Source organism: Danio aesculapii, chromosome 14, assembly GCF_903798145.1.
Source record: "Danio aesculapii chromosome 14, fDanAes4.1, whole genome shotgun sequence".
Taxonomy (NCBI): domain Eukaryota; kingdom Metazoa; phylum Chordata; class Actinopteri; order Cypriniformes; family Danionidae; genus Danio; species Danio aesculapii.
In genome coordinates this window covers 56,625,504-56,645,216 of record NC_079448.1, presented here as the reverse complement: position 1 = coordinate 56,645,216, position 19,713 = coordinate 56,625,504, and the positions used below count along the sequence as shown (strand labels likewise).

The 19,713-nt window shown below is 43.6% G+C and overlaps 1 protein-coding gene across 2 annotated transcripts; it reads right to left on the bottom strand.

Moving 5' to 3' along the window:
• Positions 1-2,212: 2,212 nt before the first annotated feature.
• Positions 2,213-19,280, bottom strand: LOC130240858 (nuclear cap-binding protein subunit 1). 2 transcript variants are annotated; one of them, XM_056472519.1, is made up of 23 exons: positions 19,062-19,280; positions 18,020-18,111; positions 17,805-17,905; positions 15,752-15,908; positions 15,411-15,518; positions 14,809-14,930; positions 14,585-14,654; positions 11,612-11,827; positions 11,377-11,474; positions 11,180-11,243; positions 10,963-11,073; positions 10,744-10,808; positions 10,549-10,611; positions 7,492-7,566; positions 7,314-7,417; positions 5,878-6,000; positions 4,997-5,099; positions 4,806-4,899; positions 4,602-4,705; positions 4,389-4,506; positions 4,155-4,301; positions 3,755-3,868; positions 2,213-2,929 (listed from the first exon to the last, which is right to left on the bottom strand). In XM_056472519.1, exons 1-23 carry the CDS (start codon positions 19,093-19,095, stop codon positions 2,816-2,818), a joined length of 2,397 nt encoding a protein of 798 aa, XP_056328494.1. In that variant the 5' UTR covers positions 19,096-19,280; the 3' UTR covers positions 2,213-2,815. The 2 variants fall into 2 exon arrangements, with proteins under 2 accessions (XP_056328494.1, XP_056328495.1); XM_056472520.1 differs by having other exon boundaries at positions 4,155-4,298.
• Positions 19,281-19,713: the final 433 nt, after the last annotated feature.

Genomic DNA, 19,713 nt, shown 5'->3' with positions numbered 1-19,713 from the left:
GGACAAGAAAAAAAGTATCGTATCAGAGAGGACAAGTAAAAAAGTATCGTATTAAAGAGGTCAAGAAAAAAAATATCGCATCGGAGAGGACAAATAAAAAAGTATCGCATCGGAGAGGACAAGAAAAAAAGTATCATATCGGAGAGGACAAGTAAAACAGTATCGTATCGAAGAGGACAAGAAAAAAGTATCGTATCGAAGAGGACAAGAAAAAAAGTATCGTATCGAAGAGGACAAGAAAAAAGTATCGTATCGGAGAGGACAAGTTAAAAAGTATCGTATCGGAGAGGACAAGTAAAAAAGTATCGTATCGGAGAGGACAAGTAAAAAAAGTATCGTATCGGAGAGGACAAGAAAAAAGTATCGGAGAGGACAAGAAAAAAAGTATCGTATCAGAGAGGACAAGTAAAAAAGTATCGTATTAAAGAGGTCAAGAAAAAAATATATTGTATCGGAGAGGACAAGAAAAAAAGTATCGTATCGAAGAGGACAAGAAAAAAGTATCGTATCGGAGAGGACAAGAAAAAAAGTATCGTATCGAAGAGGACAAGAAAAAAGTATCGTATCGGAGAGGACAAGTAAAGTATCGAAGAGGACAAGAAAAAAGTATCGTATCAGAGAGGACAAGATAAAAAAGTATCGTATCGGAGAGGACAAGAAAAAAAAGTATCGTATCGGAGAGGACAAGAAAAAAAAGTATCGTATCGGAGAGGACAAGAAAAAAAAAAGTGTCGTATCAGAGAGGACAAGAAAAAAAAGTATCGTATCAGAGAGGACAAGTAAAAAAGTATCGTATCGGAGAGGACAAGTAAAAAGTATCGTATCGAAGAGGACAAGAAAAAAGTATCGTATCGGAGAGGACAAGTAAAAAGTATCGTATCGAAGAGGACAAGAAAAAAGTATCGTATCGGAGAGGACAAGTAAAAAGTATCGTATCGAAGAGGACAAGAAAAAAGTATCGTATCGGAGAGGACAAGAAAAAAAGTATCGTATCAGAGAGGACAAGTAAAAAAGTATCGTATCGGAGAGGACAAGTAAAAAGTATCGTATCGAAGAGGACAAGAAAAAAGTATCGTATCGGAGAGGACAAGTAAAAAGTATCGTATCGAAGAGGACAAGAAAAAAGTATCGTATCGGAGAGGACAAGAAAAAAAATTATCGTATCAGAGAGGACAAGTAAAAAAGTATTGTATCGGAGAGGACAAGTAAAAAAAGTATCGTATCGAAGAGGACAAGAAAAAAAGTATCGTATCAGAGAGGACAAGTAAAAAAGTATCGTATTAAAGAGGTCAAGAAAAAGTTTTGTATTGCACGTAGAAGAAATAAATGTAACGGTAAGCACAAGAAAAAAAGTATCAATAGTAACATGTATTAAAAATAGTTTTATAACAGCAACTACAAAAAAATAAATATCATCAACAAGCAAAAAAAAAAGGTAGCGGTACACATACTTAGTCTTCAAAAGAAAATGGTATCGTGTATGCTGCCTATTCCTACTGTTTACCTTACAACGGGTGTTATTTCAAGTGTAATTTATGTTGATATATTCCTCATCCTGTGTTCTTATGGCCTTTGGGCAGGTTTGGGGTGTAAGGTTCTGCTGTGGTTTTGTATTTCGTAACCCTTTTGATATGTTTGCAAAGGTTAACAAAAAGAAACTGAGCAATATTAGTGTAACTAACCCTGTATCTAGAGGCTATCAGACTGATACCAGATTTAGCATTATGGCCCACCCCTACCAGTGTTTGAGGTCATAGCAGTAGTGTCCTGAAGGGGGCGGGGCATGGCAGATATTAGAGAGCATTTGATTGGTCAGAGGATTTGATGAGAAACTGAAGTATGAGCTGACGACAAAATAAATAAATCCTTGATCCATTTAGTTTATTTTGGAGCACTCTAGACTATAGATATCTGATCTCACTAGCGGACTGACAATATTGTCTTTAAAACAATATCTTTATGATTTCACTGTAAACCTGCTGCTCCTGTTCACAGTCATGAACACACAAACTCCAGTCATCATCCTCCTGCTCCACAACACACACACACACACACACACACACACACACACACACACGCACACACGCGCGCACACACGCGCGCACACACACGCGCACACACACGCGCACACACACGCGCACACACACGCGCACACACACGCGCACACACACGCGCACACACACACACACCAACAGAAGACAGCAAGACTGCGTTTGTTTTCTTTTGTATTTTAGTGTAAAAAAACAAACAAACAAACAAAAATACAGACGTTTCATCATCCAGAATCATGGCATTAGCATGAGAAGCTGGATCTGCTCCATCATCCTCCAAAAGACATAAAACCCATAAAATACAGCAGAGTCTGATCACGCTAGCAGCTCCACGCATGTGTGTGTGTGTCGATACGGAGCGGTTAAAAGATCCACACTTACCACAGAGCTGATGACCAGACAAAAACAAACCACCAGACGGATAAACAGGCTCCTATTACTCTGAGTCTGTGTCTGTGTAGAGTCCAAATGTCCAATCATTCCTAAATCAAGCAGCACAATATCTCTGTTAATGAAGTGGTGAAATACTCTGGCCTCTGCATTTTGAAGTGAGTGTGTGTCAGATCCATGATTTCTGAAAGCAACACTATATGCTGTGCTCGTCTAGACAATGCTGACTGATTTAACAATGATTAGACATTTGGACTAGAAACAGACACCAACTCTGCACAAGTACAGCATGTTTATCAGTGCAGTAGAGCACACTACACCCGGATGCTCGCGCTGACCCTGCAGACGCCCCGTGCAGCAGTGCATTGTGGGCCTCAGAGCTGCAGGGCGCAGAACTGCTGGTAGACGGCCAGGATATGGTGGTCCAGCTCAGCGGTGAACAGCAGGTTCTCCAGGGTGCCCATGTACTGCTGGATGATGGGGTGATGCTGTGGAGAACAGGAGGAGGACAGCAGGGTTATGATCAGTGAAGAATATGAACATTACTGAATCTGCAGTTCATCATCTGGCCACTGGGGGCTGCTACAAAACACAGCACACTTCTATCGACTCCAATGTTAAAGTGACCAACTTTACAGCAGAAATAAAGGAGTTTACACCCTGGGACAAACATATAGTCTGGTGTATATAGCTAACACCACCCTGCATGATAACTGTGAGGGGGTGAATGTGTTAATAACTCATCTCTCTCATTTATATTCATCCTTAAATTCTGCATAATTAAGGGCGTGGTCAGTTGATTGACAGGTCTCTGGTGCTAGTCACCTGAGCTCAGCATATATATCGTATTAGTGCTTTAGCTTTATGTGGCTTGCCTTTTGGGATTAATTCTTACAATTACCAGATAATAATGGCGTGCTGTGCACATTGGTTATAATTTATATATGAATTTCATCAACACAAAAGCATCTTACACACACGTTACAGCAGTGTGTAGGCCAAACTGATCAAAAACAACTCATCAATTATCATTCAGGTGTTAAATAGGAGGAATTCCTTGTAAATTAAACAAATAATCAATAAATCTTATCAGCTTAGTCAGTATTAGAGGACAGAAAGGCATCAGAGAACTGTCTGAAGTGGAGGACAGACACCTATAATCACTGGTGTCGGCCGTGATCAGATCACTGAAAGCCCATCTGAACACCAGTGAAACAGGGCATGAGGGTTCTACTGTTCTACACTACACTGGAGTCAAAACTGAATCAACAACACACAAACATCTTGGAGAGCGCAGTGAAGAGAGACATTACCATGAGGAAGATCTGCTGCAGCCGCTCGATACAGCTCTTATACCAGCTGGTGTTTATATCTGTGCCTGCGGTCTCACAGCGCACCAGGTGCTCCGTCAGCAGCATGATGAAGCGCTGTACACACACACACACACACACACATCAGTGACAGTAGAAACACACACTGGTCAGGCGTTAAAGATCATTCACATATATGTGTGTGTAAGTCTTGATTGTCACTGACTTCAATACTAATACAATACTATGCAACAATGGTTACAACATTCTTCAAAATATCTCCTCTCGTGTTCAACAGAAGAACGACACTCGCAGATGTTTGTTAGTGAGCGATGTCAGAATGCTGCAGTCAGTGTGTATGATCAGACAGTGCGGTGTGGTCTATAATCTTAGGTGTTCAGACCTGGAAGATGACGAGGAACAGGTTCTTCTGCTCGCTCTGCGCCGCCTCCACCTTCTCCTGCAGCTTCTCGATCTGCTCCTCCAGCTGACCGTCCTCATCCTCACTGTTCTTCTCCATCTCCTCTTCATCACCGCTGTCACGCTGCTGCTGCACGCACACGCATATTTAGACACACATACACAGACAGACAGACAGACAGACACACACACACACACACACACACTCGTCCTGCACCTTCTTGCTCTGCTGTTTCTCCAGCTTCTCCTTGGCCTCGTCCAGCTCCTTCTGGATCTTCTGCACGTGTTTGTTCATCTTCCGGATGGTGGAGTGAAGAATCTCCCACACATAAAACCTGCACACACACACACACACACACACACACAGAAAACATGGGTCACTTCACCTGCACAGGTAAGTGTGTGTGTGCGCATGTGTCTGTGTGTGTACCTGGTGAAATCGTGAGCCATATCCGGAGAGAAGACCCAGTTGGCGACAGCAGCACAGTCCACGATCTGCGTGCGGATCAGCTTATCCACCAGCACCGAGATCATCTGCAGGACACAAACAGGAATATTCATGTGTATCTGTGTGTAATCGCTTAATCTGTAATCAGTAGTGTGTGTTTGTGCAGTGGTGTGTGTGTGTGTGTACCTCAGGGTGGCTCCTCCAGAACTCATACAGCACTCTCAGGATGTGCAGCTTCCCCTCATCACTGTCCGTCAGCGTCTTCAGCACCTCGTGGAACCTGAAGAACACATGAAAATTAACCACGGCGGAGCTCTCAGTGTGTGTGTGTGCGTGTGCGTGTGTGTGTGTGTGTGTGTGTGAGAGAGAGAACTGACTTGGCCAGCGCACTGAAGGAGTGACTGAAGGATTTGGCCGCCAGATGAAGCAGCGTCTGCAGAAACACTTCGATCTTCAGCGGGTTGAAGCTGTCGCCCTCATCTGGACACACACAGAACAGCAGAACACACTCAATCTGGAGAAACTACACACACACACACACAGCTGTGGATGGGGGATTATTAGAGGATCACACACAGCTAAGTAACACACACACACCACTTACTGTATCAGCTCAGGTGTGTGTTAGTCTCTAATAATTCAACAGCCCATCATCACATCATATGATTAGCATACAGTTGAAGTCAGAGTTATTAGCCACGTTTACTGTTTCCCCAATTTCTGTTTATCAGAGAGCAGACTTCTCCAACACATCTCTAATCATAATAGTGTTAATAACTCATCTCTAATAACTGATGTCTTTTCTCTTTGTCATGATGACAGCACATAATATTAGACTAGATATTCTTTAAGACACTAGTATTCAGCTTAAAGTGACATTTAAAGGCTTCACTAGGGTAATTAGGGTAAAGTTAGGGTAATTAGGCAAGTCATTGTATAACAGTGGTTTATTCTGGAGACAATCCAACACTAATATTGCTGAAGGGGCTAATAATATTGACCTTAAAATGGCTTTAAAACTATTAAAAACTGCTTTTATTCTAGCTGAAATAAAACAAATCAGACTTTCTCCAGAAGAACAAATATTAGAGGAAATACTGTGAGAAATCCTGAATCTGAGAAACATCATTTGGAGAATATCTGAAGGAGACAACAAAATTAAAAGTGGGGCTGATAATTCAGACTTCAGCTGTATATCAGTCATGATACTCCAAACACACACACACACACACACACACACACACACACACACACACACCATCATCTTCATCCTGGTTGGGGTTGGGGACGTCCTTCAGAATGATCAGGATCTCTTCGTTAGACGCTCGGTTCTTAATGGCGTTTCCTACTGTCAATGATAGAGCGTATCCTGGTAATGAACCTGAAACAACACAAGACACATTATCTGTGTGTGTTTGTATATTGGTTCATGCATGCGTTTGAGTATATTAGTGCAAATCTGTGTGTATATATGTATATACATATATATATATACACACACACACACACACACACACACACACACACACACACACACACACACACACATTCATTCTCTATTGGCTTAGTCCCTTTATTGATCAGGGGTCACCACAGCAGAATGAACTATTCGACATTTTACAAAGCGGATGGCCTTCCAGCTGCAACCCAGTACTGGGAAACACCCACACACACTACAGCCAATTTAGTTGATCAATTGCCCTATAGCGCATGTGTTTGGACTGTGGGGGGAAACTGGAGCACACGGAGGAAACCCACGCCAACACGGGGAGAACATGCAAGTGATCGTGCTACCCACTGTGCCACCGTGACACTTCATTTATATAGAAAGACCCACCCCGCACTGACAAGGGATCAGAATTTGTTCCATACATGAGCTAATTTGTCCTACTTTGACTGGTATACCATCACAAATAGTGAAAATAACCCATAAAAGGCGAAATCTGACGTAAATGAAGTCATCCTCCACTACAGTAATACTTTTACTGTTGTTAAATAGAGAAAACATTTTACAAGGAACGCAACTTACACCAAATCTTCCACCTTTCTTCTATTCTTGAAAGAAAAAAATTAGGCTATTGTTGGTATACATGAACTTTCAAATGTACTTCACTAAAGGGACTAGAAAAATCATCAAGCTCTACATTATTATCATTATTATTATTGGTAGTAGTAGTAGTAGTAGTAGAATAAAGTATTATTATTTATTTTTAATTGCTCAATATTCAAATGGGCAAATTGTGAAAGTTGAGGAAATCTGTGGTAATTTAATCGTGCTGCTCAGTTTGTTATCTGCATAATAAATGACAAATCTATAAATGTTTTTAATTTATAACTCTTTCCTAATGATATATGGACCAAATTAATGGCCGATGTAATTACTTATTTTAAAAATAGTAATTTCTTTTTTTACTCTAAATCTTCAGGAAATATTTATTTGTATTTAATTTTTACACATTAAAAAGTGTGATATTGATGACCATCCAACAAGCTAATCCAGCTAGAAAATAGTGCTTAAAATGCCACTAAATTCAGTACTTAAACCTCATATTTAAAGAGAAAAATCAAGTCAATAACTGTAAAAAGCTCCACTTTAAGAAAAAAAGAGCCACCGCTCTAACCAGGCTGGCTACAGACCTGATATATACAGAGATTGTGCGTGTGTGTGTGTGTGTGTGTGTGTGTTGGACGTACTGCTGCTCTCCTCCGCATATTTATAGTAGCTGACGGGGTCTGCAGGAATCAGCGCTGAGAAGCTGGCAGGAACGATGTCCACGATCCGCTGGTGATACGACAGCCTGTGGGAGAGAATACACACTCAAACACACATCTGCTGCAGCTCCACGTGTGTGTGTGTGTGTGTGTGGTTTACCTCATACACTTCTCCAAAACCTCTTTTACAAACTTGGGTTTGGGCTTCTCCATGTCTTGAGTCAAGCAGTCGGCCCTGCAGGAGCAGAATCAGGAGAGAATCATCAGCAAACAGAAGATAGACAGAAACATCAACACACGAGACCCGGAGAGGGCAGAGAGAGCATCAGACGAGAGAGAGAATAAATGAATATAGAGTGATAAAGCCTGTCAGAACCAGCTAATAATGCCATTCTGAAGGCAGAAAATCTCCCTGTAATATTTATGAAGTAGTTCAGTAACACACAGCAGTGTGCACGTTCCTCAACATCTGTTAATCAAATACAGAACTGAGATCCTGATTTAATAACAGCTCATATTAATGGAGTCTCAGACTCACTGAGGCCAATGAAAACGGTTTAGCACATCTAGAAAAGATTGAATATAGGACATCAGGGGTGTAACGGATCACGGTTAATCTCTGACTCGTACGGATCACACAGTTCAGAACACACAAGACCCACAGATTAATTCATTTTTAACTTGTAGATTAATCCTAAATGAGTAACGATCACAGAGAGATCACCTCTCGCATCATCCAAATCATGTTTATGAAAGCATTTAAGCCAGGGGAGTCCAAACTCGGTCCTGGAGGGCCGGTGTCCTGCTCAGTTTAGCTCTTGCTTCAACACACCTGCCAGGAAGGTTCTAGTATATAGTAAGAGTTTGATTCGCTGGCTCAGGTGTGTTTGATTAGGGTTGGAGCTAAACTCTCCAGGACACCGGCCCTCCAGAACCGAGTTTGGACACCCCTGATTTAAGCTTTCCTGTATAATATAATGATGTATAAAAGAGGTTGTGCTGGGTTATTGGGGATGTGCTGGTTTCTCAGGTGTTTTCTGTCACTTGTTTAGCCTGCATTAATGAATTCAGTGTAAGCAACACCATCAATCATTAAAAGATCGGGATCTGAACACCCACACTGAACATTCTTTATAAAGGATGCTGACTTGCATATGTTTATTAATCCTAAGAGATTGAGTCTTTGGTCTTTGAGTTTAGTAATGAGGTTACAATCAATCCAATAACACAGCAGTGCTGGGAGAACAGTCTATAGTTCAGATAAAACCACTGATGTTTATGGTCAAGATTAAAATCACCGTCATATACATTTAACGATGCTCAAACATGACAGTTATAGGCAACAATTACATTTAACCAACAGGTGGCGACAACCAGCCATCAGAAATACACCAGTGAATAATTCTGAGTGAAGAACTTCATCATTTACTGAGAATGAGAGTAAATATAGCGTCTCTACATTCAGCGCTCTCAGGAGTAACAGTGCATTTCTCACAGCACTGAAGATTTGACTGTGTTTATTCAGCTGGTTACTTCATTTTATTTTTAATAAAATCACAGGTTCTCAGTTCTGTTTGTTAAATCAGGCCCCTCATGTATCAGCGCTGCGTACGCCAGGTTTCACGCTCACGTCTAGATTTACTAACGATGAAAGTAACGTGAGTGTGCGTTGGTCCGCACCGACTTCATGTCTGGTGTACGTCTGTTTCCTGTGTGTGTTTGTTTTAATTCCATTGGCGACTCCTAGAGGCAGTTATGTTAAACTGCACACTACAGAGTATCGCACCAATAAAGTATCCTGGCAACTAACTGGTGCTTTCCAAAGGGATCTGGCAGACCGCTCGGGGTTAAGCCAGTCGTGTTTGAGCCATGCAATAGCAGCAGTATGTGACGGGATCATCCGCATATCTATCAGGTATAGAAAGTTTCCACACTATGCAGTTGACCAGCAAAACATTAAAGCACAATCTGCAGCGATCGCCAGTTTCCCCAGTGTAATCAGAGCGATCGACTGCACACACACTGCTATAAAGACACCATCTGAAGATGAATCTGCACACATGAATCAGAAACATTTCCATTCAATACATGTGCAAATAACATGAGATGCTCAAATGCGCTTAAATATTGGAGCAGGGTGGCCTTGGTGAACACATGATTCATTCATCCTCACTAACAGCATGGTGGAGAAGAGGCTCCAAGGTGGCAGGCACTCGGTCAGGTGTGGAGCGGGCGATTGGGCAGCTGAAATGCTGGTGGCGCTGCCTTGATAAGAGCGGAGGAGTGCTGCTATACCACCCTAACACAGTGTTCCTCTAATACATCTGTGTCTCCCACAGACACTACTCCAGACAGTAAAGTGTCACCCACAACGGAGGCAACTCCGCCTGTTCGCTCCACACTGTGACGGTGCGCCGCTGTTCTCCTCTTACCCTGCACCTTTACATCAGACCATTTCTTTTTTTAATTCCCACACAGTGTGATGTTCAGACCCCACTGTGTTAACCACGTCAGCTAAACTCTCCAGCTCTATTGTTTTCTTTTGTTATTAATTCTGGAGGACAAACTTGCAGATAACACAGTTTATCTCCAGTCTACCTCTGACAGGAGCACCTCACATTCACATTCTGTCAAGTTTCTCTTCTTGCGTGCTTTTGCCATTGCTTTTTCACTTGGTTTTGCCAAAGTGGAGTCATTAGCATATTTATAAGGGGGAGGAGTCAGGGAGGGGTTTTGCGCTCGTGCACGTGCACTCAGTTTCAGGATAATTTAGATGTATAAAGAGAACATGCGTGGGATTCAGCGTGCGCAGTGTTTCATACATCTGATTACACACATTTACAGCTTTCTCCGTACACAATGTTTTAGCATGAATTCAACACAAGTCTGTACATGAGGGCCCTGGTGTCTTGCAGTGGTGTTTTTGCAGTAAATAGAAAGTAAATTACATGAGTCTCCTCCCCTTTTCGGCTGATCTGAAAATGGCTAAAACAACCATAATGTGGTCTGAACCGGGACATTAGCGATCCGTTACACCACTATAGGAAATGCATTAAAACAGCCTCTTAGAGTTTCCTGGTCAGCTTCTGAATGAGTGATCAGCCATTCACTGATTCTGGTTTAATCTTCTGTAATCTCATTATTAAACCTGAAATCCCTCAACTGTAGAGGTCTGATTATTCTGCTCCTGATGTGGGTGAGTGATGCGGATCCTCACCAGTCGTCCCAGCTCCATCTGAACTGGAAATTACTCAGATGATGGGAAAACCAGTTGATGAAGCTGAAACACAGAACGATTCCATGAGAGATGCGCAGTGTGTGTTTACACGGCTGTAAATGTGTTACTATACACACACGTATCTGTGTGTGTGTGTGTGTGTGTGTGTGTGTGTGTGTGTAACGAGTGTCTCACCGGTCTATGCAGGTGGTGTTCATGGTGTCGATGCGCATGTACATCATCTCTGTGGCCTGAGCCAGCTGAACACAGCGGGTCAAAGAACACACCGGAACAAGCACGCACGCACGCACGCATGCACGCACACACACGCACACACACACACACACACACACACACACACACACACACACACACACACACACACACACACACACTAACAGCAGTGAAGGATACGACTTGTGGTAGTGAGCCGGGCTGCAGCTTGCAGAGCTCGATCAGCAGCGCCGTGTACATCACATCTATATGAGGAGGAGCCGGCAGCTGGAACAACTCTCCGAAGATCACCTGCGCGCACGCACACGCACACACACACACACAAACAGCAGTCAAATACACACATAGAAAAGTAGCCACCGAACACACACAGCATCAGTCAAACACACACACACACCTCCACTATATGGTAGTTGAGGGGGATCTTGTTCTTTCCAGGGTAACTGAGGAGCTGAGCCGCACTGAGAGAAACAGAGCAAACACACTTATAAACACTGCTGTATGTCTGTCTGTCTGTGTGTCTGTGTGTGTGTGTGTGTGTGTGTGTGTGTGTGTGTGTGTGTGTGTGTGTGTGTGTAGACTCTGAACACTGACCAGGTCTTCCTCTCCCTCCAGTGAGACTTTATAATGCAGTGTAGATTCTCCTCGATCACGAAACGCTCCACTGAATGACTGCCTGGCATCACCGGACCCTGACACACACACACACACAAATTACACACTCAAATTAAACACACAAAAATATTAAACACTCACACACACTTGACTATTGACAACAGCTGGAGTGTTAAATAAGCGTCTTTCCCTAAACGCGTGCGTGTGTGTGTACCTCCGGGGCGTCGGTGTAGTCGAACATGCGGAACACAGTGTGTGGCGTGGGGTAGTGGGCGTCGGGGCAGTGGGCAGGAGGGGTGAAGGGCGGCAGGTTGTGCTGCAGGGCTTCACACAGGACGCTGTCGAAGGCGATGTACGGACGCAGGATGTGGCGCTCCTGCCAGCGGTCCTTCTTCAGCTTCTGCACCTGTGCCCATAGACAGTCCAGATACTGCACACACACACACACACACACACACACACACACACACACACACACACACACACACACACACACACACACACACACACACACACACACACACACACACACACACACACACACACACACACACACACACACACACACACACACACACACACACACACACACACAGAGAGAGACGTTTTATTTTTTTTCTTAAAATGGAAGAATTGTAATTATATTCACATTCAAGGCAATAGTGAATATTAGAGGACAAATCAGTGTACTGTCTGATATATCCACAGGAGGGCGCAAGCAAACAATACAAGCAAATAGGCACTAGACATTTAGACTTAAATATGGCATACCTTTAGGTACACCTGTCCAACTGCTCTAATCAGCCAATCACATGGCAGCAGCTCAATGCATGTAGGCATGTAAACATGGTCAAGACGATCTGGTTGTTGCTGCCAGACGGGCTGCTCTGAGTATTTCAGAAACTGCTGATCTACTGGGATTTTCACGCACAACCATCTCTAGGGTTTACAGATAATGGTCCGACAAAGAGGAAATATCCAGTGAGGGGCAGTTCTGTGGGCGCAAATGCCTTGTTGATGCCAGAGGTCAGAGGAGAATGGCCAGACTGGTTCCAGCTGATAGAAAGGCAACAGTAACTCAAATAAGCACTCGTTACAACCGAGGTCTGCAGAAGAGCATCTCTGAACACACAACACGTCCAACCTTGAGGCGGATGGGCTACAGCAGCAGAAGACCACACCGGGTGCCGCTCCTGTCAGCTAAGAACAGGAAACTGAGGCTACAATTCACACAGGCTCACCAAAACTGGACAATAGAAGATTGGAGAAACGTTGCCTGGTCTGATGAGTCTCCATTTCTGCTGACACATTCAGATGCTCGGCTCACAATTTGGCCTCAACATCATGAAAGCATGGATCCATCCTGCCTTGTATCAGCGGTTCAGGCTGCTGGTGGTGGTGTAATGGTGTGGGGGAGATTTTCTTTGGGTCCATTAGTACCAATTGAGCATGGTGTCAACACCACAGCCTACCTGAGTATTGTTCTGACCATGTCCATCCCTTTATAAGCACAGTGTCTCCATCTTCTGATGGCTACTTCCAGCAGGATAACGCACCATGTCATAAAGCACCAATCATCTCAGACTGGTTTCTTGAACATGACAATGAGTTCACTGTACTCAAATGGCCTCCACAGTCACCAGAGCTCAATCCAATAGAGCACCTTTGGGATGTGGTGGAACGGGAGATTGGCATCATGGATGTGCAGCCGACAAATCTGCAGCAACTGTGTGATGCTATCATGTCAATATGGAGCAAAATCTCTGAGGAATATTTCCAGTAGCTTGTTGAATCTCTGACACCAAGGATTAGGGCAGTTCTGAAGGCAAAAGGGGGTCTGACCCGGTACTAGTGAGGTGTACCTAATAAAGTGGCCTGTGCATGTAAAATAAACATGTACATCTACAAATAAAAGCTATTTCTGAGATGATTCCTATATAGTGCTGTGGATAACGCTCCTTTAGTTTTCCATCAGCTGTACTGAAGAATGGCTCACGTTTACGGTTCTTTCTGGTTTAGAAATAAAGTCTAGAACAATAATAATAATAACATTAAAGTTAAAAAAATGATGAAATATAGACATGACATGATGAAATATGACTGACTGGAACACACTGAGGTCAGAAGGGACACATTTGACTGCTGAACAGGGTTGGGGATGTTGACCAATTTGGCATTGTGTGATGTCTAAAGTTTAACATCGCGATGGACGATGGCATCGTCGCCCTAGGTGGCGGTGAATTAATTATTTATGAATAATGATTTAATTCATAACGAATTCATTATTTACAGCCTACCGTTTCAACTAGCTGACCCGCAGGCTCTTTGTTTTACCCATAACCAAATCATAAATAAAGATAAGTTCACATTCAGCATGACAGTGTGTGTGTATGGTCACGTGACGCGTGTTTTCAGCAGTATAGTGTGGCCGGAGGGCTTTCAGAAATGCTGGGTGAAATGCCAGTGTGGACGTGGAGCGTTTTCGTTCTAAATTGCCATTTTAAAACTAAGACATATCAGTGTAAACGGGGCCTCGGTGTGTGTTTTTCACAAGTGGCCTGCTGCTGCGATGCCGGCTCAGCATCGTGATGTCTATCGACCCAACCCTACTGCTGAAGTTCACCTCCGACTGTGTCTGGATCAGCATTATATCATTCATATGTTTGGCATTCAGCAGCACTAGCCTCATCTGTGGAGTCAAAGTGATGTTAAATGAGGCGATCTTAAGTCTGCTTTGAGTTCACAGGTCAGATCTGCAACTTAGACACATTCTAGAGGTCCAAGGAGGATGTAGGAAAACTTACTCAGCATACAGCACAAGTTAACAGGACACAGAGTACATCAGTCAGGGCTCACGGCGCTGCTTTCTACATTTAAATGAGTCTTTTATAATAAATTCAATGAATATTCAATATTCAGATCATCTTTTCACAGACCTAGTAACTTGAGCATATTGTAAAAGGGGCGGGGCTCTGTTTAATGGGCGTGTTTGTGTTTTGGTGCTTCCAAATATCAAAATCATTTGGCAAAATGTACTTAGTCCAGCTAAAAAACACCTAAAAACGCTTAATTATTCACTATTTACATGCAATTGTGACACTTTCTGCAGGTGGTGTGTGTGTGTGTGTGTGTGTGTGTGTGTGTGTGTGTGTGTGTGCGTGTGTGTGTGTGTGTGTGTGTGTGTCACCTCTTCCTGTGGGTGGGGCTTCTCAGCGCTCCACACCTGCAGCATGGGCACGTGAGTCTTCTGCCGCCGCCTGAAACACACATGCACACATTAGCATCACTGCACATCTCCAGGACCCTGCCTTCCTCTGCTGCTCAGTGCTGAGATCATCTTCTGGACACACTGCGCTCTACAGCTGAACACCGCTCCGCTCCTGCTGTGCAGTGCTGAGGAACTGAACGTACTTCAGATATCCGTCGATCTGGCTGAGCAGGCGGTCCATCTCCACATCCTTCTTCTCGTACAGCTCCTTCCCCACCCACGGCAGACTGGACAACACCGCATACACATACCAGTCTGAGCGCACCTGCCAAGGATAAACACACACACACACACACACACACACACACACACACACACATTCATTTTCCTTCAGCCTACTCCCTTATTTATCAGGGGTCACCACAGCAGAATGAACCACCAACTATTCCAGCATATGTTTTACACAGCAGATGCCCTTCCAGCTGCAACCCATCACTGGGAAACACCCATACACAACAGCTAGTTTAGATCATCAGTTCCTCTATAGCGCATGTGTGGGGGAAACCGGAGCATCTGGAGGAAACCCACGCCAACACGGGGAGAACATGCAAACTCCACACAGAAACACCAACTGACCCAGCCGAGACTCGAACCAGAGACCTTCTTGCTGTGAGGTGATCATGCTACCCACTGCACCACTGTGACACCACACACACATCGTAATCACAATTATTTTGTCCCATGAGGCCCAAAGCTCTCACACACACTGTCTGCTGGTCGTGTGTGTGTATGTGTGTGTGTTTACCTGAGGAATGTCCTCCTCCTGCGTCACACTGATGAAGTTCTCAAACATGGCCACCATTGAGGGTGCAGCGATCACATGACAGTTGACCAGATCACTGAGGAAGCGCACCTGCGGAGCACAGCACAGGTGAGCGTGCATGCACACACACACACACGTGATTAATGGACATTTTACCATTATTTTAAACACAAAACACACACACACCACACACACACACACACACACACACACACACACACACACACACACACACACACACACACACACACACACACACACACACACACACACACACACACACACACACACACACACACACACACACACACACACACACACACCAGATAGAGGGCCTCTGAGTACAGGTTGGCCTTCAGCGTCTCCTTCAGCTGCCGGATCATCGCCTCCACAAACTCTCCACCAAAGTTGTAGTTGCGGGCGTTCAGGAGCCCCACCAGCGTGCTGTACACCGTCAGCTTCTCCGGCAGCAGACGCGCACTGAACACACACATTTAACACAACATATTTTAGACAACACACACTCACACACATTACACTTTAGATAACACACATCCACACAGAACCTGTTAAAAAAAACACACACACACACACACACTTCAGCAGGAGTTGAGCAGATGAGCATTATGGTCATTAGTGAGTCCAGAGCAGTGCAGAGGGAAACATTACAACCAACACAAGTTACACAATATTAATTAGGGTTGGGGATCGTTTGGGCTTATTTCCATACCACCGCTGAAACCACACTTATAAAATGGTACCGGAGCCAAAACAGTGCCTGAACCCATACTGAACAGCAACAAAATTAATTGACAAACTTTTAATTGAACAGTATAATTAAAGGATTCATCCACTCATATTTTGTACATTTGAATTGCATTAATATATTTATTTTGATCATTTGTTGTTGTTAACCTGTGGAAAGGCGGTCATCAAAATCAGGGAACTCTTTTCTCTAGGGTTGGAGCTTGTGACTGCATTTACATGGACATCAGTGATCTAATGATCTACCTTAATATGAATAAGACAATAACATGATGAAGGTGTTTACATGAGCTGCTTTCTGAATGTTCCTGTAATGATCCCGTTTTCCATTAACATCACTGCACCAGCACACTATCCACATGTCCTCCAGAGTTTCATGTAATTTCAGGAGCTTCGTGATTTAGTCGACTCTAACTGCAGTTCGGCACTTTCACTGTCACTCAGGAGCATATTGTTGATGCCCCCCGTGACAAACCGAGGCATTGGAGGAGAATATTAGGCTATGGCCTGCTGGAACAGTGCTGTTTAATGGAGTTTGATACCGCACACTGAATGGACAGAAGAGACCTCCACATTTCATGACACGGGTGTCTGCGGTCCTCTAAGGGAATCAAAAATAATATCAGTTCACATGGTGGACTCTTAATCAGAGTATTGTCTTAATCATATTAACATCTGAGTACTGGTGTCCACGTAAACACAAGTGGCAGATGATGCGAGCTGTCAGACAGTGCATGTTGATCATGAGCTCTCAGATGTTTCATTAGTTTGATGTGTTTCCCCCAGGTACACACAACTTTAGTAAAGCGCCTGCTGCACACTGCCGTGTCAGAATCCCTGTGTGTAAAATACAGCCACACTTTAAAACACTCAGTTTGAGCAAATTAGATGAACGAGATCATGTGTGTTGATGAAGGGAGTTGCTCACAGGATGCCCTGTACTGCACGCTTTACCCTCTACATTCATATGCTGACTCGGCCTGGTGCATACGGGATACAGAGGTGCTGGTGCCTTACAGTGGCCAACCCTAATAATGACTTTGAGTAAAGTACAGCATTACTTTATAAAGTCATAATACTTGAGTTACTTTTATAAAGTGTACTGACTGACTTTAGTTAAATTAATTAACTTTTTAAAAACCGCTGAAGTGAAATGAGCGTGGCCATGTTGAATCCAGCACTGATGAGAGACCGCAGGAGCACTGAGCTAATGAGACTAAAAGCACAACAGCAGCAAACACACTGCTCTACACCCTCATCATCTCTATATACAGCCTGGAGAGAGGTCAGAAGATAACACTATCCTGCAGTATTAGGATTACTGATGTGTGTTTAAAGGTGACTGAAGGTTATTCAGTGCGTTCATAACAGAGCTCCTCTGTTAAAAACCCTGCAAGCTCTGAAAGAGACCAAGCCTCAGCCAGGTGAGGGAAAGTAGCTCAAAAGAAGTGCAAGAGTAACGCAGAGGTGGCGTAACGCATTACTTCCTATAATAAGTAACACAACTAGTCAGTGTCCTGTAGAGGAACTCATCTCTCTCAGAGGTGACTCTCCCCAGCACTGCTCACGGGTGTAAACCGGACTCCAGTGAAACACAGCAGATCGACTCACACAGCACACAGGATGCGCAGGATTTTGCTTTTATAGTTGGGCAGATCAGCCTCCAGCACTCCGGCCAGACCCTCCAGGTTGCTCTCCAGTGAGGACGTGCTCTGAAACACACACACACACACACACAGATGAGCAAGTGCGTTTCTGCATTCTGATCCACTCTGAACATCAGACTGAAAACACACAAACACACACACACACACACACACACACACCTTCTCTCCCACACGGCAGATCAGAGACTCCAGCCGGTCCTCGATCTCGATGGGTTCAGACGTCCGCCTGCGCTTATGCGGCTGCGCTCCGGCTGCAGAAACACACACACAGGTCAGATTTAGGGTCACTATTAGAGCTGTATGATATAATATCAACACATTGTCATGATCACAATATTAGTATATTAATTACATCATTAACACAACTCTCAACATCTCCTTCCAGTATTGTGCAGCACTCACACACACACACACACACACACACACACACACACACACACACACACACACAGAGAGATTCAGGAAGACTCTCTCATGTATTTTACTTCTAATATTATTCTGTTAGTCTAATAATAGTCTAACTCTAGATTATCTTCTAGGTTTATCCTCTGTGGTTTCACCTCTTCATCAAATACAGAACTGATGTACAGTTATTCGTCTCTTCTGCTGTCCTGTGTGGGGCTGTGGGTAATTCAGATTCATAATAAAAGAGATTTAATTCTGGATTAAACAGTCACAATATTAAGAAAGCGTCTAAAAGTGAAGTTAACATTATTAACAGCCGTGCAGGCTCATTATTCTCCAGATTTACTATTGTTTTAATCATGTCGACAGTGTGTTTATGTCTGAAATCCTCCATTAGTAACTCTCAGGAGAGCTCGGTGAATAAGAGCATTGATCAGGTGTGCTGAACACAATAAGGACACACTGATCAATACTCTAATACAGCCGCTATTTCTGATGTCTGCTGGTTTCAGCTCTCTGCAGAACATCTGGTTTAGTGTCCAACAGCAGGAGGAACGCTCATAATCGCCGGAATGTGAGGAACTGAGGATGTAATGCTCATTTCTGGGTGAACTGCCCCTTTAATGATCGTTTCTAAATATGCAAATGCGCCTAATGAGGACACTCAGACTATATAATGAATCCATACAGCACTCAGAAACAGTTTATCCGCCTGGCGCTCACACACAGCACACACATGCTAATATTGTTATGATTATGGATATGAATATGAAGTGATGCTAATGCTAGCGCTCACCGTCGCCTTCATCGCTGTGTCTCCGGCGGGACATTTCTGCAGTTCAGCGAACACTGAGGGGGAAACACTGGAAATACGGTGATTAGCGAAGAAAAGTCGCCTTCAGCGGAGCTCGGGGCTCTGAATGGAGCAACCGTTAAACACACGGTACAAATAAAGCGGTTTGATTTAAGGAGAACACATCCGGCGTCGACGGAAACACGTGTGATTCGTGGGCAGTGAATCCCAAATCATCACTGCGAATCGGTTCGTTCGAGCGCGTTCAGCGACTCCTTTATGTCATGGTGTGGCCGAAGCTCTTTTCTGTAAAAGTGATAGTTCACCTCAGTAATTACATTTCCTCTCGTTTACTCACACTCCAGTGGTTATAAAGTATTATTAGTGTCTTTCTAACACAAAAGAAGTGGTTTTGAAAAAAACCGTGACACTGACTTGCATAGTAGAAAAAACAAATACTTACGTTAACAGTTACAGGTTTGCAACATTTTTCTAAACATCTTCTTTTGTGTTTAACAGACGAATTAACCCGTTAAAATTTAAAACAAGTTGTTTTTAAAAGTACTATCCCTTTAAATGGAGTTTAAAGTCATTTTACTCGCCCTCAAGTGCTTGTACACTTTTCGCAATTTATTAATATGCCTATAATTATAAT

Excerpts from the sequence above, each read along its gene's own strand:
- LOC130240858 (XM_056472519.1), bottom strand. The coding sequence starts at position 19,095 with ATGTCCCGCCGGAGACACAGCGATGAAGGCGACG. Across the intron at positions 5,100-5,877 it reads CAACCAGGATGAAGATGATG|ATGAGGGCGACAGCTTCAAC; the intron begins GTGTGTGTGTGT and ends GTGTGTGTCCAG. Across the intron at positions 4,507-4,601 it reads ATGGCTCACGATTTCACCAG|GTTTTATGTGTGGGAGATTC; the intron begins GTACACACACAG and ends GTGTGTGTGCAG.